The 26,888-nt window shown below is 44.8% G+C and overlaps 1 protein-coding gene across 3 annotated transcripts in view; it reads left to right on the top strand.

Annotated features, from left to right (window-relative positions):
* ACTN1 (actinin alpha 1) overlaps window positions 1-26,888 on the top strand; it is a 91,534-nt gene that overhangs the window by 19,680 nt on the left and 44,966 nt on the right. For all 3 annotated transcript variants that reach the window (XM_065635069.1, XM_065635068.1, XM_065635070.1), the window contains exon 2: window positions 24,346-24,460. In XM_065635069.1, the coding sequence (XP_065491141.1) occupies window positions 24,346-24,460 (115 nt within the window). The remainder of the gene's footprint in view (window positions 1-24,345; window positions 24,461-26,888) is intronic.

Genomic DNA, 26,888 nt, shown 5'->3' with positions numbered 1-26,888 from the left:
AAAAAAAAAACAAAACAGGGTGGGTCAAAAAATGAGCAAGACTCTACAGCCATGCGTTTTACTGTGTAACCATTCGGAACAATCACCATGTATCCGTTGTGATAGTAAGCTGAATTGCAAATGTTTTGCTTAGCAACTGTTGCAAAGGAAAGTTGTCAGGCAACAGCAAAATTAGGAATGGTGAGTACAGAAGGCACGCTTAAGAGATGAGCTGTACTCTGACGTATTATCTGTGACTAAATGATTTGGCATTTTCTTACACAAACATGTTAGAATAAAAGCATTTATGAATATGCATCAAAGCAAGTTCGATATAATCCCCTAGCATCATAAAAGCTCTTGCTGGTTTTCTGTGTGTAGTAGATATTTCTAGGCAGCTTCCCAACAAAAGGCAGCAGGGTCAAAGGGCTTGATGTGGTAGTAACTTTTACAGCCAATCCTTGGGCAACAGTGATGAATTTGCCATTCAACCATGGTGACTGAAGAATGATGGTTGGCTTAGTCATTTTTCATCATGAAACCATTCCCTTTCCCCTAAAATAAATGATGTGCTTGAGAGGTCTGTGACCGACACAGTGTTTGAGATTTCCCTCCTGTGGAACTGCAACAATATTGTTGGTGGTGTGAGCCAGAGTATGAATGAGGTACTGGTGCGTCCACTCCTATGTACATAGCAGGACAGGGCAAAAATTACCCATATGCTGCCTGCAGAACTGCTTGCTCAAGCAGTATTGGCTGTGGACCCACCTGAATGGAAGATTAGTGTACAGTGAAGAAGGCTTTTTGTCATGTGTAGCTATGCACATGTTCTAGAGAACGCTATGTTTAAAAAAACTCCATGAAGGGGGTGAATCTAGTGGTCTTTAGGCCTTAAGTCTGAAATAAGAAATTAATACTAAGCTAAACAACTGTTGAGCACTGAGGTTAGGCAATGCCTGCTTCCACATGTCTCCTGCCCTTGCTGCTGTAATCATAAAAAGGGGCTGTCTTAAGAGAGGCAAATAAGGAGCAGTTGGATGTCAGGATACAAATACTGTAAGGGTAAGAGCACTTTTATTAGGCGTTACTTATTCATTGGAGAAATGAGTAAAGGCAAAAGAAGCCCACCTTGAGCTGGCACATGTGATGTACCTCAGAGTGTACAGGAACATTTCTACTGGGTTATCTGTGAGATGGTGCTTGACACATCTTACAGGCTCCTTTTTAGTTGGTTATTAAATTCTATGCGAAATATAGGTTAAAAAGTTATGTAAGGAAGACTCAGGGTACAGCTTAGTAGTGATCTGCCCAGGTTACTTGTCCAGTCTTGGAGTGAACGGTTTGTTTTTCATAGTGTCTCAGCATTGCAGTGAAGTTTTTGTTGCCCTTCCAGGCCAGGGCTCAGCTGGAACCAGAGCATTGTCTCCTAAGTACCTGCCCTTTCTTCCTTGCCTGTCTCAAACATATAGGATGTGAGAGGGGGGAACCAGTATTTTGCCAGGGTGACAATGTAGCTCAAATGGAAGTTTTCCAGGATGAGAGCTTCCACATTTGAACCAGAAGGGTCTGTCAGGAAAAACACTTTCAGCAAGGCATTATCTTTTCCTGAAATTTTCTTCCTGAGTCCAAGATATTTCTGTGAGTCCTGTCCAGAGAGGGCGTCCCTCACTGTGATGGGTTGCAGCAGCTCTGATATGAGTGTTGGTGCCACTTGCTGTGCTTTGGACTTGCAGTTCTGTCATTCCAGCTGCCTTGTATGGGTTTTGTGTCCTTCTTTAGCAGGAATCCTCTTTGTTGCAAGCTGTGGTAGCTCCCAAGTAAAGCTAGAGTCCCTGCTGCCTCAACCTACCCTCAAGTGAAATGTCTTGTGTAAATCATTTGCCTTTCCCTGGGCAGAGACCTCATTTTATCCTTCACGTCAGGAGGGGGAGTTGCTCCAACCTCATTGCCCTACTGAACCCCTGGGGTTTCAGACTTGGTAGTAGGGGATGCATGTTGCTCTGTTACAGATGTAGTGCTGTAGCTGTTGTACTGGATCCTTCCTGTGTCTCCTTCATTGCCATGTTGTCAAGCACAGTGTGAAACAGGCTCTGGGGATCCTCCACGGCTGCAGGAGGGTGCAGGTGCTGTTGACAGTTACTGGGGAAGCCTGTGCTGTTGTTACTGACTCTCTTGTCTTCGCAATTAATTAAAAAAAAAAAAAACCTGTGGTTTTTTTTTAAAAAAAAAAAGTGCTGCTTTTATGCACCTGCTTTTCCAAAGGCTGCACAATTGGTGGCAAACAAATGATGTCTTACAAGATGGGAGGATGTACTCAGGCTGCTGCCAGGCCTGTCCCCGGTGCTGCATGTCTGCCTTTGTGGTGTGTGTGACACCCAGGCTATCTCCATCCCCTGACCAGCAGTGCTGTGTTGGCTTCTGCCTCTGGGTTGTGCCTCTTCAGCAGCAGTCTCCTCTTTCTTCCAGCTCTGGCCTGTGTGCTTGGCAGAGCAGCCCATCAGCCCAGCACAGGGTGCCCCTCTCCCTGTGTATGGCTTGGTACCCCATCCCTAAATGAGGGTGCACCCCTGTGCTGGTGGCTCTGCTGCCTCCCACATCTGTCTGCAGTTGTGACTCATTATTCCAGCTGCCTCAGGGTGGCCTGTGCTCTGTGCCCATCTCCATCCCACCACTCTGGTGGGGCAGCTCCAGGTGCTGGTCTGTCAGGAACGTGAGGGGATTGCCACCCTGCTGCCTTCCCTGTCAGTGAGAGCATGCTCTGCCCTGCAAGCAAGCTGGCCATACCTGCACCCCGTAAATTTATAGGCTTGCTCAGGGTAGCTTTGTCTCTGTTCACCCAGCAGGGAACTTGGCAGGTGTATCCGCTAGTACAAGAAATCAGCTGACTTATCATGAAGCAGGAGTAAGTGTTGAGAGACCAACTCTCATAATTGAGGATGCTGAGCAGACATGTATCTATATGTGCTTCAGAAGTGTAAAGATGGGGCACAGCTGGAAGAGCCTGCTCAGAAACAGAGGCAACAGTTGATAATACAGATATGGAAAGCACAACTTTGTGGTGCTTGCACGTCGTACTACACCAGCAAATTACACTCTGAGGGTCCTCAGAGGGATTTTTCCAGGTTTGAAAATCTCATGTAGCCTAAGTTGAGGTACTTGTAAAGGACTTAAAAGGTTGTGGGATGATAGAAACCCAGCATGGTGCTCTGGTCCTATAGGAACTCCTTTGCTATTGCTGGTCAGGAGGAGCATCTCAATATATTCAGTTCCAGTCTACTGCCAGTACATTGCTTAGGTCCACAGGGTTTTCCAAAGTTGCCATAGAAAGCACAAAACTGTCCGGAATTTTATCATGCTCTCGAGTTGAATAAATCCCATGCCACTTACAAAGAAATGAAGATTACCTTTTTCAACAGTCATATGGGATTAGAGGTTTCTCTTGTCCACAACCAAAACAAAAAAACCCATTCTGCTGTGACAGAGCCCCAGGGTGACAGACTTCTGTGGTAGCTTGGGACCACTGCTGTAGAGCACCTCTGCATTTTTTTTAATGGGTACCCCCCATTTTGAAAACCATAAGTGCACAGGTTTATTGGCCGTCAATTTGTGCAGCAGAGTGTTTCATGCACTGCAGAAAAAGAGATGAGCCCATGTCCTAGAGCAGGAGTGTCAAACTCATTTTCACCAGGGGCCACATCAGCCTCGCGGTTGCCTTCAAAGGGCTGAATGTCATTTGTACATTTATACAGTCCTAAAATGACATTCAGTCCTTTGAAGGCAACCGCGAGGCTGATGTGGCCCCTGGTGAAAATGAGTTTGACACCCTTGCCTTAGAACCACTAATTTTACATAGAAACTTTCTATCTACCCATGTGCAAGTATAAAGCAGTGATCCTCCTTGTACTTTGTTCTGCCTGACACATTAGACCACAGATCATTTCCTGTGGTCAGGAGCCATATTTGAGAGTTCTGAGAGCAATGTATGCAAGTTGGGGACCTTGTGACTAAAATAACATACATTTCAGATGAGATCAGAGTTTACTAGAAAGAAAAAAAGGTAAGGAACGATATCGGTTAGAGATATGATTGCATGCATACTCAGTTTAGGCAAATAATGTGATGGTTCACTGGTTTTGATGCCCTATTTTATAGGAAGTGCTGAAGCACTGCTCTTTGAAGCAACCCACTTCTGTTATCCACCCAAAATTACTGTTTTTGTAAGGCTATTTCAAAACTTGCAGTACACAAGGTAAAAAGTACTTCATCCTTTGAATGGTTTCACTTCTGCATATGAGAGAAGGGCACCTCCCCATGCCACCCTCAGAGCTGCTATTGTTGGTGGCATTTCTCACCGGTAGTTAATATGTAACCACAATGTCCACAAAAAGTCTAGATTTCAACAATTATTTCTGTACCTTGATAATGTCTTTTTCAAGAGTGGCAAGGGAGGGGCAGGAAAGGGGAGATTTACTTTGTGTTGCCTTAAAAAAAGCTAAACAAACCAACTGTAAGCCACCTAATATTGATCTGACCTTCACCTAAGTCAAACTCTACATAAAATCTGCTGTACATGTATGGAACAATTGCTGCGTAATTATATTCTCTTTCCTACTGAACTGTAAAGCAGAAGTAAATTGGACATCTCAGATGATTTAAGGAGTTTGCTTACAAAAATATTTTGTTCCTGCTCTCTCGTTGTGCAGGTTCAGGACCCCACTGTGTTCTGCCTGCAGGCACAGCATGGAGCTGTAATGTCCATAACTATTGTTCATCCCATTCCTTCCGCACATGTACTTGTGGTCTCACTTCTTGGGTATTGCTGTGCATTAAGCCCATGAGTTGGTGAGTTGCTCAGGGCTCTTCCCTGTTTTGTCATGGTTTGTTTTGAGTTACTTTAGGACCCAGTAAGATGTTTGAGTAATTCCAATACAAGTGAATCCTTGAGCATTTATCACCAGTGACTTTTATTTGTCATTGTGTTACTCACCTGCCTCTGAATAAATCTATTTCTTCACAGCTAGGCTTTATAAACCAAAATATGTTTTTACCTTACTAATCATCCCATTTTTTGTCACTAATAATTACATCAGGTGATATTTGTGCTTGTATGAAATGTTATGTAAACCCTCTGCCCTCTTAGTTCTCTCCATGATGGAGACTGCCCACTTTATGCTTCCACTTTCTATCTTCTAGCTAGTTTATATTCCAGAAGAGGACATCCCTCTTGCCCTATGACTGTTTGCCTACAAAGGGTCAATGATCTTGTGACAACAACAAAGTTAGGGAAAATAAGTCAGAAGCTGGGCAACAAAGAAAAAAGGTGCACACTGCATGCTTTTTTCTGGAGGTGTGGCAGGATGGGACAAGGCAAAGAGGTTTCTTCCTTATTAGGCACCAGCAAACGCGCACCAGAGCAGCATAGGAAGCCAGACTTTGTTAGTTCCGCTGCTTGCTGAGTAGCTTGTTATCAAAGAATAAATAGGTTAGTATTTGACTTTGGGGGTAAGGCATTAATTTTCCAGAAGAGCCAAAACCAAATAGAAATTTAATACAACAGTACATAGGAAAGGGTGCACTAGCATTATTTTGCATCTTTCAAGAATGGCACGTTGCCTGTTGCGTTACTAGTGATTTGTTTGAGTTGCCAAGGACAGCCGATGCTTAGGGGTGCTAGGCAGCTAATGCACTTTCCTGGAAAAAAAGCCCTAATGATAACCAGTGCAGCTGTGGGCTTTGGTAGCCCAACAAAGGGGAGGGTGAACAGGGGCACAGCCTCAATGATGTTTAAATTTGATGCCGTTTTAATGGTTAGCTAGGATCAGTTAAAGCCTCCACTAGGAAGATGGTGTTGAGTTAACCTGTGGCAGGTGCAGTCAGTTCAGCTGTACCATGGTAACCAACCCATAGGAGTGTGGTGGTGGTAATGCAGGGGAGCCTGTTGTCGGGAGGGACCGTAATTCTTGGATGTTGTCCTCTGCTGCGCTTCGTGATAAGACCTGTATGTCCTTAAGTAATGGATTTCCATTACCCTGCCTGGGAGGTGAAGCCTGTGTTGGGATACTCATTATAGTCACCTGGCATAGAAGGCTAGTGGATTGCTATTGGCACCACAATTAAACTAGGTTCTTGGTTGGACTTTGTGTTGATCAGGTCCGGTAGAATTTTTGAAAGCCAAGTGTAATTCTTTGTCATATATGAGGTACAAATTCAGCTCCTGTGTTGACTCTACCACATCTCTCTTCAGAAGATAAAGATCTGGAGTAGGCTAACACCTCAAGGATGGGGAAACTTTTCTAGGGCTCACACCTGGTTTGAAAGAAGACTTTGGACTTGGTGGTAGAGCAGCTGCAGTTCAGGCTCACACTTGTCCTTGCTGTGCCTCTTACTAGAGTAGCAAGGTTCAGCAGAGGGGCGGAGTTGTTTTAAACTATGGCTGTGGGGTTTTTTTGAGCTTACCCTATTCTTAGAGCTGGAAAAACAGCTTTTCGGCAACATTGTTACCCAGTGTGCAATTACATTACTGCCTGTGTGCTTCTGCTGTACTGGATGGTGTGCAATTAGCCCCTCGCATGTCCAACTGCCTTTAACTCTTTTGCTCTTACGGCTTTGCAAGTCTTGAGGCCAGGAATCCTTGCCTAAGTTTAGATGTAGCCATGGCACAATGCTGAAATGTGACCACCTGTCCTGGTGATTAAGTAGGCAGTGTGTGCTACAATGTGACACCCAACTTTCATAGTGTGTCTTGCATGACACCTCATCTTTCCTTCCTCCGTCAGCTTGGAAGAACTCCAGTGGATGGATGGCACTGCATTATTCCATTAGCATTTATGTGTCCAGAGCAATGAGGGGGGTGCTTTTGTGTAATGATTTCCCCTGCAGGATTCTCTTCTTGCCCAGGTGAATGAGCAGAGGAGCAGTTAAGGGCTCCTGGCACAGTAGTTGAAAAGCCAGGTCTCAGCCTTCAAGAAGAACACATGCTTCCCAGGGTGGTCACAGCGCATGGAAGGCTGCTGAGGTCTCTGTTAAGTTCAGGCAAGTGGGATAGAGATGAAGAGCGGCACACAGGCCCTTTAAGAATGAATTGGCAAAAGAAGAGCTCAGTATTTAAATTTAGTGCAGACGAAGAGGGAAAAAATTCCCTACAGCATCTGGTTTATATTACGGCTCTCTGCTTCAGTAGAGGGTGTGTTTACAGTGAAGCTCCCTGGTGCATAGCGAGGGGGGTGCTCAAGCTGTTAGTTTCTGGGGGACTGTGAGCCCAGGGTATGCCTTGTAGCTACCCCCATGTCTTCCCTTTGGCCTCCTTAACTAACCCCATCCAGGTTGTTGAGCAGAGGGTTGTTCTGGTGGGTCCGAGGTGTTTGAGCACAGCACTCTATCTTCCAGGGCTCTCCAACAACACTCACTGTCCTGGCTGCTTCTCATTTTGCTCAGCCTAGAAATAGAGGCAAATAGTCCCCTGATTATGAGTTTATGCGGACACATGACCAGTGGCTACCTACAAGGATTACAAAACTGCTGATGCGTCTGTGTCCTGGCTGCTTTAATGCTTTAAATAGAGCAGGTCACTTCTGACTTGTTCTAAATGCAAGACTGAAGCTCAGCGTGGGAGGTGGAAAGAGCAGAAGGATAGCTGGGTTTTAGTTGTGGTGAAATTTCTCTTCTTTGTGTGTGCGCGTTGTTTTTATTAAAGCGTGATTTGTGGTCTCTGAGCAGTTTCAGCAGAGCCGAGCACCAAAAGGAAACCTGAACATAGTAGCATTAGTGGAGCAAGCTACTCGTCAGGAAGCAGTAGAGTTTTGTGCAAGCAGTGCTTTGCCCAGGTCTCTGTCCCCTGCAAGTTCTCCCTTCCACCTGTAGCTTGTGTGTCCTGTACTGTATCTCCTTGAGGACTGACTGCACCTCGGGACACGTCTGCTGTAAAAGGGTAGTTGTCACACTTGGCAGCGAGCTCCTGTACTCTGTTTGGTGCGCAGGGAGGTTAAAAATTCTCCTGAGTTCAGTAATAATGTAACTGAATTGGAAGACTTCATCGTATTCAAGGATAATTTTTTTTTTTGACCTACAGCTGTGAAAAAATAATTCCTAGCCCCACAGGGCTAGTGATCATTTCAGTGTCTGCTGTTTGAAGCTTTTGGGAATAGATGCCATATGCTTCCAGGCAGAAGGAAGAGGAATGGAAAATTCTGGATTTATGTTCGTGTATAATACAGATTTTTCATATGGTCACTTTCTCCAGCTGCTGCTGGACGAGAGCCTGTTGCTGCTACCACCAGACTGAGATTAAAGCTCGTAACACAAATAAACTGTTCCCCCAGCTATTTTTGCAATTTCCCTCGTCCAAGAAAACACAGAACTGGTCCCCACCTCCCCTTTTTCCTCCTCCTGTCCCAAAACGAGTCAGGAGCAGTTCTTGTCTTGCAATTTTCATCATCCCTTCTTGTTAAACAGCAGCAAAGGCAAACAATAATTAATCTTTGCCTGACCTCATTCAAATCGGTTCCCCTCAACTACCAGTCATCCTTTATAACTGAATGTGTCTCCCTACAGATGAATCAAAAGTTAAATGCTACCCTTACCTCTCTGCCATCTTCTTCCAACCAACCACTGTCATTTGAACTGCCGTGTTCATTTCCTAGTGACTGTCCTCCTAGGGGCAGCCTGCTAGCGAGGGGCAGAAAATGCCTTTTCTGCAGTTTGGAACTGCATGGTTGATAGCAAAACTGGCAGCAATGTGCACATGTCCTGTTCTCTTGATGATGCTGTGGGAAACACTAGTACCTAGGGGGTGTTTGGCAATTACTGCAAAGGATCAGTCCTTCTCAAACTGTTAGAAATGGTCTTTGACCAAAAATGCATACTCTCTTAACTGTAGTTTTAAAGTTTGTTTGTTTGTTTGTTTGTTTTTAGTGAAAAGTGTGTTTTCTCCATGGAGGAAAAGTGATTTTGGGGTGATTTAGGTTTGTTTGGGTTTTGTTCAACAAAAAAAGCCAGATACTGGAAATCCTCAAATCCCAATATTTTGGCCAGTTTCCTTTCCCTACTGCAAAATTTGGGTATGCAGCTAATAGTTCAATTGTATCTGTGAGGTGATTTCTAAACGGAATTGCATCTTCCATGATTTGAACCTGTCAGACTCCTGTAAAGTACCATCCTACTTGGTAGCTTATTGTGGAAGATGCCTTTAAATGGGTTCCTGCACAGTAGAAGAAAATGTGAGCATGAGGCATCTGAAGTGCAGCTCCTGAAAGACATCAGAACTCCACTGCCAAAGCAAAATTCTGCAACTCGTGACAAAGTATTTATCTTATATGTGCCCTTGCTGAAAACAGGCCCTTCTCTGTCGAGCAGGGAAAAGATGTCTCTGATTCACTCTAGCCACTATCTCAAATTGTCAGAGCTATGCTGAAACTCACTTTTCTAAAAAGGATGAAATTGCACCTATTGATTGGAAACACTCACTGTTTAGTAAGAATATAGCTGGGAGTATGATTAAGGAAGGTGGAAATGGAGCTATAGAAAGGAAGGTAAAACCCTAACAACTTAAATTGTCAAGTAATGTAGAAACGTCTTTAAAAAAATTTAATTTTAACTTTGTTTCTGGTAGGATTTTACTCTTCTCTGATCCTCTCTCTTTCCCAAGTATTTGCATTGCTGCAAAGCATCTTGGAACGTTTGCTATGGCAAATAAAAATTGTCCCAATCCTCTTTCTTCCTGCCTGAAGCTGGTCAAAAAAAAGTTATCTAGCTCTTTTTATTCAGAATAGCTAAGACACCATTAACTCCGAGGCTTATTAGTTTTCTGTTATGAAAATACCTGATTTTTCTCCTCAAAAAAAAAAATATATATACACACATACTTTTTTTTTTTCCTCTCCCGGTTCTCTGCCCACCTGAAAGCTCTTCCTTAGAGAGGGAAAACATTATTGGGGGGTTTTTTAATGTTGTGTTGTGTGTTGTTTGTGTGTGTTTTTTGTTTTGTGTTTTTTCCTCTCATCCTTAACTGGGAGTGCTAAGCTTTGGAAACAGTGCTAACATTTTTATACCCAGTATGATGCTTCCTCCTCTGGCCCACTGAAGAATGCACCTTTTATACCAATGGCCTTTCCTATAAATGGAAAGTCTCTGGGTATACGCAGAGCACAGTGAAAAAAAAGTTAGTGCTGGCACTCAGCATCCAGTTGACATCATCCGTCCGCTCTTGTGGTGAGCTCTTTGACCTCATCTCCTAGAAATGAGCAAATGCAAGAATGTGAATGTGTCTGTGGCTAGGACTTAAATCACGCTCTGTCCTCAGCCATTAGAGTTGCTCCAGCTCAAGCTTCTGCCTTTGGATTATTCATATGCTTTCCTGACTGCCCCATGTGCCAAGATAGCTTCCTCAGCCAGATACAGTAGTGTGGTGTTACTAATCTAGGTTACATTTGGGCTTGTTGCATCTTTACAGAGTGTGACTGAGGAACAGACCCTGGCTTTTACAGAAGGTGGTCCTGGGCTGGTTCCCAAGATCTCGCCAGTCAATGGAGATATCGGTTTGCTCAGGGTATAGGTGCTAGGACTTGCCTCCTTGCTGTTCCCTCATGCTCTGTCTCTTGGAGAATGTTGTTTGAAGCCTCCAGCTCTTTGAGGTGGATAAGTAGAAACAGCAAACATTTCCTGATGGGCTGAACTGGCTGGTAGCAGGATTTTCCTCCCAGTTCTTTCTGCAGTGTGTTTCTCCCTATGTTCCCATAGGTTTTCCTGTCATCAGGATGGTGGAAATCTTGCTCTTAGGTTTAAAAAGAGATTAAATTTTTCCCCTTAGTGTCTGGCAAAGTGTTCTGCATGTCTGCTTTTAAATAACACAGCAGCTTCTTATGGCTCCTTTGGACTTGGTTGGAATCACCAGACTTTTTCTGTCGTTCTGCCACTGTCCTCCACAGCACGAGGCCTGATTCCAACCCCCTGCAGTCAGTGGGAACATTCCTCTTGGTAGCCTCTGGGTCAAGTCCAGAAAGTCTACTGACTGCATTTCCCAGGCTTTACCTAGGGCAGCTATTCTTACAGGCTCAACACTCTCCCAAAGTATTGCAGATCGCTGGCGCATGTGTCTTTAAGCCTCACTTCCTTTTTTCCTTTTCATAAAAGTTTGGAAAATTAGACCATAGTACAAGCTTTTTAAAGAATAACCAATATCAATAAATACTAGCTCAGAGCTACTCTGCTACCTAGAACTGAAACTGCCTTTGCTAATTGTTCAGGTTGAATAAAAGATCAAAGAGGAAAAAAAACCTCTAATGTTTCTCTTTCTCTTTTAATCCTTGATATCAGTCCCACATCTGATTTCTTTTAGAATGAGTTTCTTGCTTTGATAAACTGCATAAACAGTTCTAAGACAAAATAATTAAGATCCAAATAGATAAAAATATGAGGTTTTGGTCTTGAGATCAACAAAGTCTTTAAAGACTACATCCCCTTAAAGTTAGGTCATATTCTGCTGAGATTCCCAGTCTGGAGTCTTGGTGGCCATGGGCAGGGCAAGGGAGTGTGAAGTTGGAGCAAAGACAGCAAGCTGGGGGAAGCAGAGGAAGAAGGTCTGTGCTGTCCTCAGCCAGGTGTTGTGTTGGGTGAGCCAGCATTGCCTTCATCTCTCCTAATGCAGTTGCTGCTCTCTTGAGGTGTCTGAAACATTGAACCACACCAGTCTGGGACAAAGCTCCTGCTGTAATTATCCCCATCATAATTTTTAATCGTCCACTGCCTTTTTTTCTTTCTTTGCTTTAAGATCTCCATGCTGCTCTGAACACATAGTCTGGGAAGACCTAGCCTGACCTCCCCTGCTTCTTTGCTCCACTGTAGTACTGAGCCTTAGTTCCTGTGCTTGCCATGTGCAATCTCTGCAGGGCAGCTGTGCCCTGGACCCCTGGTGTGGCTCCTACATCAGAGAGCCCTTGCCAAGCTGTGTTTTCCTACTACCGCTGTTTCTAGTGCCTTGGCTCGGATACTCAAGACACCCAGACACCTCTACACTGGTTTTCATTGCGCTGTCCAGGTGTACCTACAGACTTGGCATGGATCCCTCAAAGCACACCTCAGAATCAGTCAGGGCTATATATGCTGGGTGAAGATATGAGATCCCATCACTTGCAGTGCATGTGGTGGTCAGGTGGTGTTAGAACCTTGCAGTGGCATGTGGCTGCCTTGGGACCCGTGAGGATGCTTACTAATTAGACCACTCCCTGGGCTGTGATGCATACTGAGAAATAGCTTGCTACTCAGTGCTAGCGTAGACAGTTTAAATAATGTTTTATCCTAGTTCTTAGAGGACACATTCATGTCTCAGCAAGGAATATGTCTTAAGATCCCAGAAAATAACATCTTCATAATCTCACCATCCACAATAGCTTTAGCTTCCATATCCAATTAAAAACAAGTTAGAATGCAATTCTATTTTAAATATGACTGTTACCTTAATACCCTTCCCCACAACCACAGGACACACAGACACTGATATATATGAATTTGTGTTGTTCTTAGCTGTTTCATGTGCTGGGTCTTTAAACTATAAGTGAAAACACAGTCGTCCCTACAGCTGTGCAAATGTGTGTGCCCACCTAAGAGTTACAGCCTGGGAGGAGAGATGCTTGTGGTCAATTCCTAGTGATTCACTGAGGATCTGAACATCCAGACACTGCTTGTCTGCACTGTTGGAGGCCAGCAAGTTCAGTGAGACATGTAGTGGACGTACTGGCAAGCTTGTGCCACAGTAAGGGCCTACTTCTCTTTGTGCATGAGAAGCTGCAGGTCTCTGCACCATCCTGATTATCTGTGCTGGCTTCACAGAGGTAACAGCAGTAACAGGTGACAACTCCTGCTCGTCTGTGAATAAAAGGAACACAACTACTTGTGGCAGGTGGAGGAGCAGCTCCACATTTTCACAGTCTGTCTGTGTCACAGGGGTAGAGGTGGGAGGGAGAAGGGATGCCAGTGTGGTCCCTCTTAGAGTACCTGAGGCTCAGTTCTGTATTTTGCCATTTAGAAGACATCTACTAGTCACATGGGTTAGTGGTGGGACTTTTTTTGCAGTGCCTTTATGTAAACATTGAATATCTTGCCAACACCCAGATGAGTTAAATCCTTTCATCCAACAATAGATGTGACATTTCCTACTCTGACATTTCATTTCACTCCAGAATGGCTGATGGATCTCCCATACGTCTCCCACATTGCCTCTCAATTTTCTTGTGTCTGAGTAATGGCAACATCCTTTTTTTTTTTTTTTCCTGACCACCATGAAGCAATCCAATCACACTCACCCAAACACCTGCAGTGATAATTTTTGTCACCATCACTTATAAATATGCCCTTCTGTTCATGTCTCTCCAATAGCATTCCTTTCTTCACCTTGTTAAACATGAGGTACCTGTATTTGTTTTCAAGGCCCAGTGTTGCCTCTTCCATTCTTCTTGTCTTTCTGCCGTGAGATGGCATCTCTTGCCTCTGTCAGGCCCTGATGCCAAATATCTGCTTATTACATTTTCAAACAAATGTTTTCTTGTTCTTGTTTGTGCTGCCTCTCTTACTTAGGAGTAATCTATAGACAACCACAGTTTTGTTGTTTCCCCTCTAATTAGGCTGCCAGCACCAAGTGTATGTACCAAGCTAGAGCAAATTGCACCATGGCAGTGGGATGTAGCTTTTGAGAACAAGGTGATTGCACCAAACATTAGAGAGTGTGAGATGAGTCCTGTGGCATCACAAAGGAGGCTGCCGTTCAGATGTGGTTATGTAGCTTTTAGGAACGGTGAACTGTTTGTAGCTTTTTTCAAATAGGGTCAATCTTTTCTTTTTTTTTTAATTAAATCTCTCTTTAGTTTACTATGATCTTGGTAAAGAATGTGACAAGGTAGGTTGTAGGTGTGTTAAGACCACTGCAAGGCACCCTGACTAATGCTGCCTAGTTGATCTGAAGTGTACTGTCTCCACCCTAGTCTCACATTGAAAGTGCTTTGGAGCACAGAGCAGCTTTTCACCCTGTGTCTGTGTAGTCTCTAGCACAGTAAGGTCCCTTCTGCTCTTCGTGGCCCTTACGTCTTTGGTAGTATGGATGCATCACAGTCATCTTGTCCCAGGAGCTATTTTCTTAATTTTGGAAAATCCCACATCAAGTGAATGGTCTTAACAATTGAAGACCTTGTTCAAAAGGAGAATCCTCTTGAGCTGAGGGTGATACATTTCACAGCTGCAAAGGAGCATGAGAACTGAGCATTGACAGCACATTAAGTCAGGGACAGTGATGATGGCTGAGGGGACATCATAAAAGTCTTACTTTCTTCCTGTACATTTTAGCTAAGAGTTTGTGTCACCAGTGATGGGAGTGAAGCCCCAATACATAGTACATCCATGCCATGTAGCCCTCAGAAGCTCTGTTGGATACAGGTGTCCTTTCTGATTCCGTGCTCTTAGGGAGCTCTCAGGGTTCATGCCAAACACTGCTTTGGAGTCTTTCTCACTAGAAATGCAGCTATAGGTTGTTTTAGCCAGGACAACTGCCATCATCCCTTAGAACACCAAATTATTTCAATTTTTTTCTGCCTTCCAGAGCTCCAGAATCACCAAAGTTCTGCAGCCTGAAAAGCCCAGAGCAATGCTTTGTGCTAATTTTGCAGCATCCATACAGAGCAGTGGGCAAATACATTAAGTTGTTTCAGTTATTCAACCTGTATTTAGAAAGCCTGTATAAATGAAGCTGTAACTTCCTCTTCCTCCCTTCCCCTTCATCAGCAAAGTAAACAGCTGAGGAGTAGCCACAGAAAAAGCAACACCTGTGGATCCTCCCAGGAAGCCAGAGGAAGCAGCCCCTCTGGGCAGCAGCATGTAAGATTGACACAAAGGCTCTGGGTAGTCCCAAATGTTTCTGAACCTCCACTGCAGAAAGGCCTTCAGCCAGATCAGCTCCTGCACTGCCAGCTTTGTGGACTTGGTATGACCTGGTAGCCCCATGAGAGCTGAAGCACAAGATAAATCTTTAGCACAGCAGTTACATTTACATGTCTGTTGAGCAATGTGAGTCCACAGGAGTGAGGGCACTTCCCTGGCCTGTTTCCAGTTGAAAGAAGTCCCAGACAAACCATGGATCTGCATGTCATGATTCATGTTACAGTGCCAGGTGTGCGCTGTCTTTCCCCTCCAGCCTTTTCCTGGGGCTGAGTGGTCACATCTCACCTTGACATCAGTACTGGGTCTGCATAAACCCTCTGAGAGAGTTTGACTGGGCAGTGAGATGTGAGGTGCAGGGCTGCCATCAGAGACATGAAGGTTCGTGAAGGTTTTCATCCTGGTGTCCTGACCCAGTCCTGAGCTGGAGAGTTGGAGTTCAGCCTCCATGAATCAGTCTTGCTTTCAGTGGTTTGTTGCCACTTGTCAGTCCATAAATAGTGGCATCCTCATGCTCAGTAAAATGATTTCTTTCAGCTATCTTCAAATGCTATGCGGCATTTAGGAAGCTCAGCATATAAAGTGCAGAGAGAAGTTCTGTTTAGTTTTTGTTATGAGAGAGCTTGAAGCGAGTTGACATTTACGAGCTGATTTCGTAAGAAAGAGAAAAACATAATGAAGAGTCTTGCTAGTCTGAGCTTCACAATAAACTATAAAAGACCACACTTCTGGCCGGTTGATCTCCTTGTACAATCTTTTTGGCATGTCTGAAGACCTCTTCAAAGTTCCTAGCCATTAGTGCTCCCTGGTAACTGGGATAAGGAGAGCTTGTACTTTACTGATCGGAAATGCCAGCCGACTGATTGATTTAATGGTCAGTAGCTTTCAAATGCCAGGAGCAGATTCTTCCTAAAATGGTGCAGCTCAGTAGCAGAAATGGAGATAAAGGCTCCAGAGGCACAAATGTAGAGGAGAACAAATATTTACCCTGTGTTGGACGGGAAGAGATTTGTGCCCTTGCCACTTTAGCTTGTTGTTAGCTAATAAAAGGGATTGTTCTGACTCCAAAGCAGTTAATATCACGCCAGTGGAAAAACAGTTTGGAAGGGACTCTGGCTTTTTCTTTTTTTGTACTGTCTTCCAGGAGAGGAGAATTAAAAATTGTACAAGACACAGAGAACTGTATTCCACCGAGCAAAAATAAAAACTCCTACACTGAATTTACTTGCACTACTTGCAAGTGATATGCTGATTAATTGCCATCATCCAAAAGGATTAACTGGTTGTCAGGAGGGTTTCTTTTCCATGTGCAATGGTTCCTAGCTCCGCTGGACAAGGAGAGGCTTTGGTGAACTTCACGTTCGCAGTGGGGTCCAGCCTGGCTTATGCAGTTACAGTCAGGGCTGGGGCTATTTCTGCTGTGGTGGTGTTTTCATCCTGAGCTGCAGGGATGGGTTTCAGGAAGCGGCTAAGAAGCCGTGACTGAGCTCTGTGTTTCCAAGTTACAGGGGCTGTGCCCTGGAGTTGTGAGTAAACTTGTGATTCTCCTTTTCACCCTCAGTAATTCCTTACATAACCACCAAATGGTTCTTTAGGTGGATGCTCGTAACACAAAGTACAATGTAATGATACCTCCCATTTTCAGGACATAGTACCTCAGAAATAGTGTGGGCTATATTTTTTTTCTTTCAGCCATGCTTGGAACTCAGTGGCTGCAATTAAACCAGAACAGGGCATTACTACTGATACTAAACTCCTTTTGTGGAGGTGGTGAAACAGTGCTGACAGCATCTGTAATGATTCCTTCCGAATAGCCATTTAATTCCTTCAGCCTTTCTAAGATAATTGGCCAGCTCCATTGGAAAGCAAAGCTCTTCGTTGTGCAGTGTTGGTCTCTTTGACCATCATACCTGTAATTCTTCAGAGATCAGCTGCTGATAGTGTAATTCTTCAGTACAAACCAAGCTCTTTGAACCATTCCCATGTCCTGAAGAATGGGCTTGGAGAGTAAATGCTGAAAGGGTTTATCAAATGCCCTTTTTCTTTTGAAAATTGTTAGATGGCTTCAAATGCAAAGTGATGTGCAGTGGAGGTATTTCAGGTTAGAAAATGAAATTGGAGGGTATGGCAAATGGTGGCTGATCTCTTAATCCGAGTTCAAGCAAAAGGCTCTTTGGGTGACTCCCTGGACTTGCAATGAGCTTTGTGTAGAGAATCTCCAAGCCCTAGAGCTCCTATGTGGGGAGAGGACAGCCATTTGTGAGTATTTTGGGACATCCAGGTACACCAATGAGTAAACCAAGAGGGGTAGTATGCAGAGGTGAGGGCTGTAGGGCTGCACTTCCTCCATTGCAGCTGAAAACCACAAATCCATATGTATAAAAAAGGTTCTGTCACTTGCAGCCTGTGGCCACAGAAATTATTCAGTGGGCCAGGAGACCGTGTTTTGGCTTATCTGGTCACAGCTGTAGTTCATGAAGGACCCTTTCAATGCCCAGCTTTCTTCACTAGTGTTGGTGTGATCTGTCTTGTACAGCCATGGCCTTTCTTGTGCCATGGTGTTGACAGGATCCAGGATTACTTCATAATTACTCCCTACTTAACTGAGCGCCTTCTCGTCAGCTTATACCACAGCCTTGGGCAGGCAAAAAAATTGCAACCAAGCATCTTTTGAGTCTGTGGTGAGTGTGAGGAAGGTGACAAGCAGCCACCCACAAGACCCCAGCAATTCTTCCAAGTGCTTTAAGGTGTGAAAGGAGGATTCAGAGAAGGGGATGCCACAGAAACTGTCAGAGAACACTAACACTAGTTAGGAGAAAATTGCATGAGAACCTGAGGGTTAATGCTGGTAATGAATTAGTGCTGAGTGCAGGAAAACTTGGACTGGGTTGTTGAGATTTGTTTCATGGCCTGCTCAGCCTTTCAGTCCAAAAACTTTTGATTAATAAGCTAATGATGGCCTAGTCTGTTAAAAGTGCAAGTGAGAGAGACTGGTAGTGACTGTAGGTTAGCATCCTCATTACTAGATGCAATATATTCAGCTCCCAGACTACCAAGGTAGAAGGGATCCCATTTAGGGACAGCTGTAACTGCTTTATTAGTAATTCTGTTGCTTTTAAAAATCCATATGTGCAGCAGCTTTCTGTCTATTCTTAATAAACTATTAGTTGTTATTAGCTGAGTGCCTCAGTTGTTGTTCCAGATAATTTCATTTAAATAAAATCCCTTGCAGCATGGAATCTGCTGTAGAATTTGTTGCAAGAATTAGCAGATCTGTCTCAGCAGTCTGTAACGTATGGTGGTAAAGGAAGCAGGCACCACAGAGAGTTTGCTCTCCGGCCAGGCAGGGAATGCAGCCTGGCTGCGCAGTCAGCAGCCCAGGTGCACTCCTGAACACACAACTAGCAGAAGAGCAGCACTTGCAGCTGGGTAAATTGATTTTGTTTTCCAGCTGTGCGTGATGTATTGTTTGAATATCCTGCTTGCTTTTCTGGTGAATGGAAAGGGGACTCCTCCTGTCCTTTCCCCTACAACACTAGAAGAAAGCCTGGACTAGCACCCGAAGCTTTTGGCCTGTTCAAGACCTCACTTGGCAGAGCACATGTGCAGACAGCATAAAACTGTGCTGCTAGCCTGAGATTGGTGTGCTTAGCAGCTCCATCCCCTTCTTAACAGGAGCCAGACCTTTGTGGACACATCTGAACAGCAAAGCTGTGTTGAAATACTTTCTTAAAATTCATCCCCCAGCATAAACGCAAGGAAGGAGGGTGCCTTGGTGGCCATGAACACTGTTTCCCTTTCAGTGCAGTGATGGTGTCCTGGCAAGGCAGTGGTCTAGTGAATTCTTTTTAAGGTTGCTTAAGCCAGACCTTTCTCATGTCAGAAAGAAGGCAAACAGCACTGCTCTGGCTCAGTGACAGCCTTGCCAGGGCTGTTACACAAATATGGCAGTCTCTTGGCTGTGTCGGAAAGTTTACACTCACCCTTGGAAAGCAGGGCTGCATGGAAGAGTGATTTAGCAAGGAGAGAAGTAAAGAGCATCTGGAAAGGTCAGATAAAGCTGGAATGTCACTGTCGCAGCCACAAAGAGATAAAACTGCCCATTTATTTTATTTAATATCTGTCATTTATGTGGTTGTGGCAATGTCGACATTTACATTGCTAAAATTGCTCAGCGACTGAAGTGCTTTATGACTATTTTCTTGCAGCAAAGAGCTCTCTAGATCTGCTCTCAGAAGTGTCACGGCACTGCTGCTTTCCAAGCAGAAACATTCTTTAAACTTAAAAATGTTGACTTACTGTCCTTCTTCCTTGGGTTTCAGTAATGTTGCCTGAGCCACTTTGGTACCAGAAAGGTACTGAATTTGGAAAGGACAGTGTGAAGAGGTTAATGGCTTTCAGGAACAAAAGCAAAAGTTCGGGAAGTACAAAGAGTACCAGAGAGTGTGTGTGTGGATGCATGTGTGATACAGGGAAAACCAAAGGTGGGTTTGCAGTTGGCAGGACTGGGAGGTACCTGGAAGGAGCCAGCTGACCATGGTATCTAATTAGAGCTTTGGCTGCAGGACCTCCAGCAATCACCTGGCTGTTGTTTTTAGTTAACTCATGCCTGAGCAAGGGTTAATACAGTGAACTCTGAAGAAGCAGAGACTTTTCATGTTGTGTCAGAAAAATGGTGTGTGTGCCTGTTAAAATATGTATGCAGGTAGGCTTGTAGATGTTACCCAGCAGTAAACCTGCCTTGTATATTGAGGCAGGGGAACAGTTAGTAATATTTGCTTGCTTTCAGTAACACTCGTTATTCTCTTTATTATCTGACGGGTTATATTGTGGTAGAATGTGAAGGTCTTATTGTTCATACAGCATCCAGCACACAAATAGCAAGAGTTGATCTCAGTGTCAGGGATCTTGCAGATGAAGCTGAAGTGTATAAAAAGGAAGCTGCAAATCATAGCTAAATGAAAGCAGGGGGCCAGAGAGCAATGATGAGAAATGCATGCATGTACACGCAAATGCTCACATGCCCCTTGATCAGGCAACCTCCATTGTGAACACTGAGCAAGAGTCAGGCCTGCAGGGGTGTCCTGGCGATCTATCTGTTGTGTCCAAAAATGGAATTAAAAGTACAATATGTGGAAGGATCCAAGGGCCAAGAAACACAACTCTATTTGCACCTCTTGTGCAGTTACTGTAGAAAATTTATGAAGTGAGATTTGTATGAAGAAAATGCAGTTGATGGTATGTCTTTGTGCTATTATTTAACGGTAAGTGGTTTTCCAGCTCTGTAAAATTTCTGTAAGCCTCAAGACTAACAGAGTATTTATTTCCTCATCTTTGGGACAGGGTGTTAGAGGTAAGCAGGAGAATAATCTCCAGGCTTCTGCATCTGTAGGGAGCGAGGAGGCACATCTGCTGCCACAGAGCAGTGGTTTGAGCTCACGACTGAGAAGATGGTGCTTCCTGCCTGGCAGTGCATTTCTGCCCTCTGAAATGGGACGTGCCTCACCTCACTCCAGCAAACACAGACGGTTTTTGTGTTTTGTTGCTTTTTTGGTTTTTTGGTGGGTTTTTTTTGTTAGTTTGTCTGTTTTCTGGCAGCTCCCAGGCCCAGATCTGTGCCAGAAAGATGGTCGGCTGCTCTCGGCAGCCCCTTCCACTTTCGGAAGCTTGTTTGCTGCGACAGGCAGCACAGCAGGGTTCAGTGGCCGCCCTGACATGATTGTCACCCCTAGCGGTGACTCAGGGTGTGGGGAGGAGCGGCTGCGTCGCCCAGAAGGTGGATGGGGTGTGTGGGTGGTTTCAGTAGGTTTCCTAGAATAACAAAAAAGATCCTGTGCAGATGCATGAAGCCAAGTCAGTAAAAATGGCTCCAAATAAGACTGCCAGGATTATAAGAGCCAGCGGACAGCAAAAATTTCAGCTCTCCCTTCTTCTCTCGGTCCCCCCATCTTTTCTACCACATTTCTCCAGCCTTCTCATATCTGTCAAATCTCCTTCCAATTTACTACTTTTAAGTAAGAAGATATTTTATTCCTGTGCAGTATATATAGCAGATGCAACACAAAGCTGTTTTCTGATTATTCTGCTTTGATGGATGTTGCTCTGGGTTCGTCTGTGAAGAATATAGTTTATGAATCTCACTGCAATTATTAAAAGCATTCATAATCCTGCTCTCGTAAAATGGCCTGATGCATCCACACTGGGCTGCTGGCTGTTGCTGTTCCCATGCACTGTTGTGCTGCATATGGCATTGTGCTTACTGGAGTTCATGTAAGACCTGAAGGATGCCTTGACAAAATGTCTGCACGTCTGGGGGTTGTCTCGTGGGAACTGCATGTGCTCAGTCTGTCTGCCCTTCATGGTATGTGTCCTCGAGGAGCTGAGGTGCTCTGCCACTGGTGACTGGTGGCAGCATTTTGCAGAGGTGTCTCTCTTCAGTGTGTCTGAGGCCATGATGTGATGAAGATGGCTCCAGCAGAGAAGTTGGAGTGCTGGCTCTAGGATTTACTTTTCCACCAAGCCCTAGGTGACTTTTGTAGTAATAAAAACATTCTCACCGATCTGGTTACCCTGCCAGGCTTTATAATAATGCAAAGTTTAGAAGATTTGTGGTTTGCTTTTAATTTAATCTGTGTTTCTTAGAAACGTAGACCCAGTAACCCTCTTCTGTCCTCAAAATGTGCAAAGAGATGCCCAGTGGAGCTATACCAGGATTATTCATGATTTAAAGCAGAACTTTCTGATCTGCTTCGGGCTGATGGAAAAAACTGAAATCATTTCAGAGAAGTCATACAAGAAATAAAAGTGTGGCCTATGAGTTAGATCCCAGGCTTCCTACTCAGTTAACATGGGTTCTGTAATGTGACCCAGGACCAGTCACTAGCTCTAGGTATCTTGTCTGCTTTCCAAATACAAGGAGATTTATGGGCATCCACAACCTTCCTGACATGACTTGCTCTCATACTTAAATATGTGATGACGATGATGTAGCTTTTGAAAGCATCTTGGCTCTCATTTGCCCCTCTGAAGGAGTGAAGGAGCCTGGCTGCAAAAGGGAACCAAATAAATGAACCTCTTCTCACATAATACACTGCAGGCAGTGGAATGAAGTAAGTAGTGCAAAAGGATGTACTTCAGGATACAAGGCCCATTTTCAAATAAAACCGCTCTTATTTGAAGAAAACCTCACTTTTATTTCTCAGGGGAATAACAATAAAAAGCAATAAAAGGTGCTTAATGACTTACTCTTTTTTTAAAGCTTCCAAATCTGGAAGGAAACCAGGCCATCTTGAAAAAAGAGATCCCAGACTTTCACAATACATGCATCCGTCCAAGGGCTATTGCCATGAAAGTATTTGCAGCTGCACTGTTATCCTGCTCCATCCCACAGCCCTGGCAGAGAGCAAGGCCAGAGCACAGCAGTGGGAAGCTCGGCAGCTGTTGAGCAATGCTTTTTCCAAGGAAAGGTTCTGCTGTGCCATTTGCAGTCGTGTAAGCACAAATGCGAGCAGGTTAGTAGAGGAAGCCCAGCTTCCAGATAAATAAAACCAAGCCCTGATGCTCTTCGCGATTTGGAGTAATCTTTCTTTTGAAGTCTTGCGCGTGGTGTAAGCAGTGGTGAAGCGTTTCTAAATTTTTGGCATGCTGAGCTTCAGTATCAGCTGAGTCCTCTCTGCTGTGGTTCCCTGACAGCCTCTGGTGGCATGACTGCTGTGGTCCACTCCACCCTCCTGCTCGGCCCTCATATGCCCAATTTTCTCTTGCAGAGGCTTGTTAGACTCTGCTGAACTGCCTCTAAGCACTAACTGTGCAGAAGACCAGCCTTACCAAAGAAAGTAAACAGTACTTTGCTGGGTCAGTGAGTTGAATTGGCTCTGGGAGCACATCTGGGAAAGGGAGGGAAGAAAGTCCTCCTTCCCTTGTGGAAGTGCTGAGCTTTTGGAGCCACTCATTTTCTGAGTTGCTTCACCCTTCTATTTAAAGAGTGATTGAGGGGTTATCAGTTTGTGCAAAGGAAAGGGTTTACTTGGTGTCATATTCAAACACTTTGAAATGCATTCGTTAGCACTTGGACAAACTTGTACACCTTAAAAGAACTAGTTGCTATGATCTACTCTTCAAACAATACTTTTCTATCAAACAGCTTCTGCACCTCCAGGTTGGGCTCTTTGATTCACCTGTTTAAGACCATGCTATACCGAGGTGTTCTATGTTTCCTCTTGTGTTCTCACCATTTAATGGTAGCACTCTTTTTAGATCTGTTTACATGGTGCTGTTTTGAGATAATCCCTACTAGCACATCTGTTGGATGACATGGTCTCTTCCCTGTCAGTGCCTCACAGGCCCATTGTTCAGAACATGGGCTGACAGATCGCAACCGCAGAAAATGTGTTTTGTCATCAGCTGTGGTGAAATTCATTTCTCTCATATAAGAGATCCTCTTATCTTGACCACTTGAGGTCAGAAGATGTTTCCAAAAAGAGTTTTGTTTAGCCTGAGTGCCACTGGCTATGTTGTACTTTGGACCTCAGTCCTTCCTGCACTTCAAACTCACGTTATTACTCTAGTGGTGATGTATAGTATCACTAATTACAGAGTGGCTGTGATGTCTATCATTGAGGTGGCTGCAATGATCCTTCTGCCCAAGGCTCTCAAATATTGGGAATTTAGGACTGTACTGGACAGTGGTGTCGCTAAGTAATGCTTAACTCTTATCCTTTCTAGGACCTGCACTTCTGCTGAGACAGGTGATAGCGTCATTATTCAGACAGTGTTTACTCCTCCACATTAGGGGATAGGGAAGGTGCGACAGTCACCGAGGGGAGGGAGCTCTGCTTAGTCGTGAGTCAGTGAGAATGGAGGCAGCAAGACAGACACTACTGGGCCGTGGTTTGTGTGGCTGAGGAGCTCGGCACACTCCTGCTGTCTAAGGGCTGCAGTGTTTGCTGGGGATTGAGTTGCCAAGAGGCAGTTGGCCGTAAAAAATGTTGGTGTGTTTTGTTTTTTTCCTCAAGAATCTGTGTAAAAATCTGGAATGCTGTTTTCTGTTCTCCTTCATACTATGTTAAGGTGTGTCGTCTAATACTGGAGTCCCTAGCAATCTGAGCACTTAGCATGCCTTAAAATCAGTTTCAGGGTATTCTAAACCAAACACAAATCATAGCAGCCTCTCCAGAAGATCAGACATGCTGGAACCATGAAGTGACTTTCTTTCTCAGACTCCCTCTGTCATGGGAACACCCTGCAACTTCTTTGGATATTTAGGTACATATTTAGATACTAATGCTTGTGCTCTACAAGGACAGCGGGTGGAAAGATGATAACCTAAGCAGGATTTGAATCTCTGTCACGGATACCTAGCAGCACTGCTTTGGTTCTGAACTGTTGTTTGGCTTCTGAGATGATGACTGACTCTTTTTTTTTTTTTTTTTCTTCCTTTCTGTGTTTTAGACATTTACAGCATGGTGTAATTCTCACCTCCGCAAGGCTGGGACACAGATTGAGAACATAGAGGAAGATTTCAGGGATGGTCTTAAACTCATGTTACTTCTGGAAGTCATTTCAGGTGAGAGAGGTTCTGTGTGGTGCTCTCAAGTGTCCTGAGCATCTCCGTTCTGAAATCTGTCCTCCTCCTTTCCCACAGAATAGGGACAGCAAGGGCTGTAATGCTGCAGTTTTTTCTGGAATATAAGAACAGCTGCTTTCTGATTCAGAACAAATTTCTCCCTAATGAATATCTTGTCTCCAGCAGTGACCATTAATTTGCTTTTGGAATGTACTCCAAGCCTCATGGCCTGTGCAGGCTGCCCATTGCATTCCTGCTCCTGCCTCTCTGCTTTCCTCTGCCCGTCAGGAATGCACAGCCTCCTGTGAAGGCTCAGGCAACAGCTCTTACTGCTTGGCAGGGCTGACGAAGCGGCTCGGGGAAGAGTGTGGGAATGCTGCACTGGCAAATCATACCAAAGCCACATGACAGTGGGATTAGGATAAAAGTTATTGGAAGAGAGAAGTCAAACCAGTAAATCTTTTGTGTCATTCAGTTTCAGCTGTGACTGAAGTTTTTCCATTCTAGTTTCAATCCAAGTTCAGCGCTCAAGCCTTCAGTGAAAAAAAAAAATCCCAAGGATAAGCAAAATTCCAGAAAACAGAGTCTGAAATAAAAACAGTGACAGGAACAAGTTAGGTCAGATTTGTTTTCGCTCCTATCACAAATGTCCCACTACTTGACAGATATTTCCCAGGGATTATTTTGTATATGCAGTAATCCCTATTGATGTGCTGATGAAATAAATACTTTAGTGTAAAGTATTGTGTGAGGCATCAAGGGGGGATAAGGCTGTCTGTATGAAACTGGGGTTGAATGCTCACAGATTTTATTTTGGTGGCTTTTGAGCCAGTAATAGTAACTCAGTGACTTGCACTCCTGACCTTCTTGGTACATTTTCCAATAAAATTGCCATGATAGAAGCAGTCAGACTGCCTTTCCTCTGCCCCTCCCTTCCTTTCTTTGCCTTTGCCAGCTCCTGCAAAGATGCTGTCAGTGTATGTGTTTTTCAGAATTTATGAATAGAGGATAAAATCTCAGGGCTTTTGCCCATGCTGGTGGTTTGGAGGGATCAGAGTTCAAAATATCAGAGCTTTGCAGCACACACATTGCTTCTGCAGTGCCTGTAGGAAACGAGGTGGCAGAGTCCTATTAGTTTATTTTCTGTACTTATGTTCCCTTGCAGAGGAGGGACTGCAGTGGGGAAGCTCGGGCAGTTGGGCCTTGATTGCTTAGTTTCTAATCACCGAAGGGGAGAGAAGCATGATCAGCGGAGGGTAGATGAGGCTCGGTGCTAAAGCAGTGTGTCTTCTATCTCTCCTTAATTTCCTTGCCTCAACTCCCATTCTTCCTTTCCTGTTGTCCCTTTGGGAGCCTACCAGCAGGGCCTGTCAGACCCACCTGTTTGGGAAGAAGCTAATGGCTTCCAAGTGCACTGGTGGTGCAGGCACAGCATTTCCCCACGCACCGCAGAGCGGCTCTGTGCCTGCAGCCTGTTGAGGGGTGTCCAGCGGGCAAAGGCATGGGGAGCTGCTGTGGGTTGCATCCCACCAGAGGCCATAGTCCTTCACACACAAACGACTGAACATCCTTTCCTTAGAGCCAGCAGAAGCTTGAAGCGCAGTTCTCCTAGGTAGAGTGGCAAAAGAGGAGAAATTAAGCACAGTTGGTTTTTTAACCATTTTACTTCCATCGTTGATGGCTCCGTTTCCAGTTGTGAGTCATGCTGCTCTCACAGAGCCTCCTTCCAGCTGCTGGCCCACCTAGTAGCCCCTTTGGCCCATAGCTGGGGAAGCAGCAGCCCAGCCCGAGAGCAGCATTGGGGGTAAAGGAGTCTCCTGCTGGTTGGCAAGGGCTCACCTGTATGTTCCTGCCATGGTTCCCACTGATCACCTGCCAAAAGGGTGAGTCTCTGGATGGCTCTTAGCCCTCCAGTTCCAGTGTCTAGCCTTTTCTTTCAGCTCTTGGCTCACTCCACACCTTCCTCTTCCTATATTTTGGGGGACTGCAGAGCCTGCTGATGGGAATTTGGTGTGGGCAGGGTTGCTCTGTGGCAGGCTGATCTTTTCATCTAGCCCAGAGGATGATGGCCATAAGAGCCTTCAGCTGTTAGAGCACTGGGCCGGGCTCGCCGAGAGCTGTATGGAGCCAAGCGCCTCCTTTGCCTGGCTGGGGTGTGTGGGAATGGAGGGGGCGCAATCTCCATCGCCATTTCCCTCTGCCCCTGCTGCAGCGCTGTGCTGCTGTGGGAGGAAGGAGGACCCTCCATCAGGGGAGCTGCTGGGGACCCTAGGATGGGAGAGGGACTGTGCTGCTGTGGCTGTGGGACACCTGTTTCAGGGCAAACCCTCCCATGTGTCCTTAGGGACACACCGCTGCCAGGCAGCTAGGGCAGTTAGGAAGCAGTTTTCCCATCTGACGCCACTTCCCAAAGTATGAGAAGCAGTGA

Source organism: Caloenas nicobarica, chromosome 5 (genome assembly GCF_036013445.1).
Source record: "Caloenas nicobarica isolate bCalNic1 chromosome 5, bCalNic1.hap1, whole genome shotgun sequence".
Classification (NCBI taxonomy): domain Eukaryota; kingdom Metazoa; phylum Chordata; class Aves; order Columbiformes; family Columbidae; genus Caloenas; species Caloenas nicobarica.
This window is presented reverse-complemented; position numbering and strand designations above follow the sequence as displayed.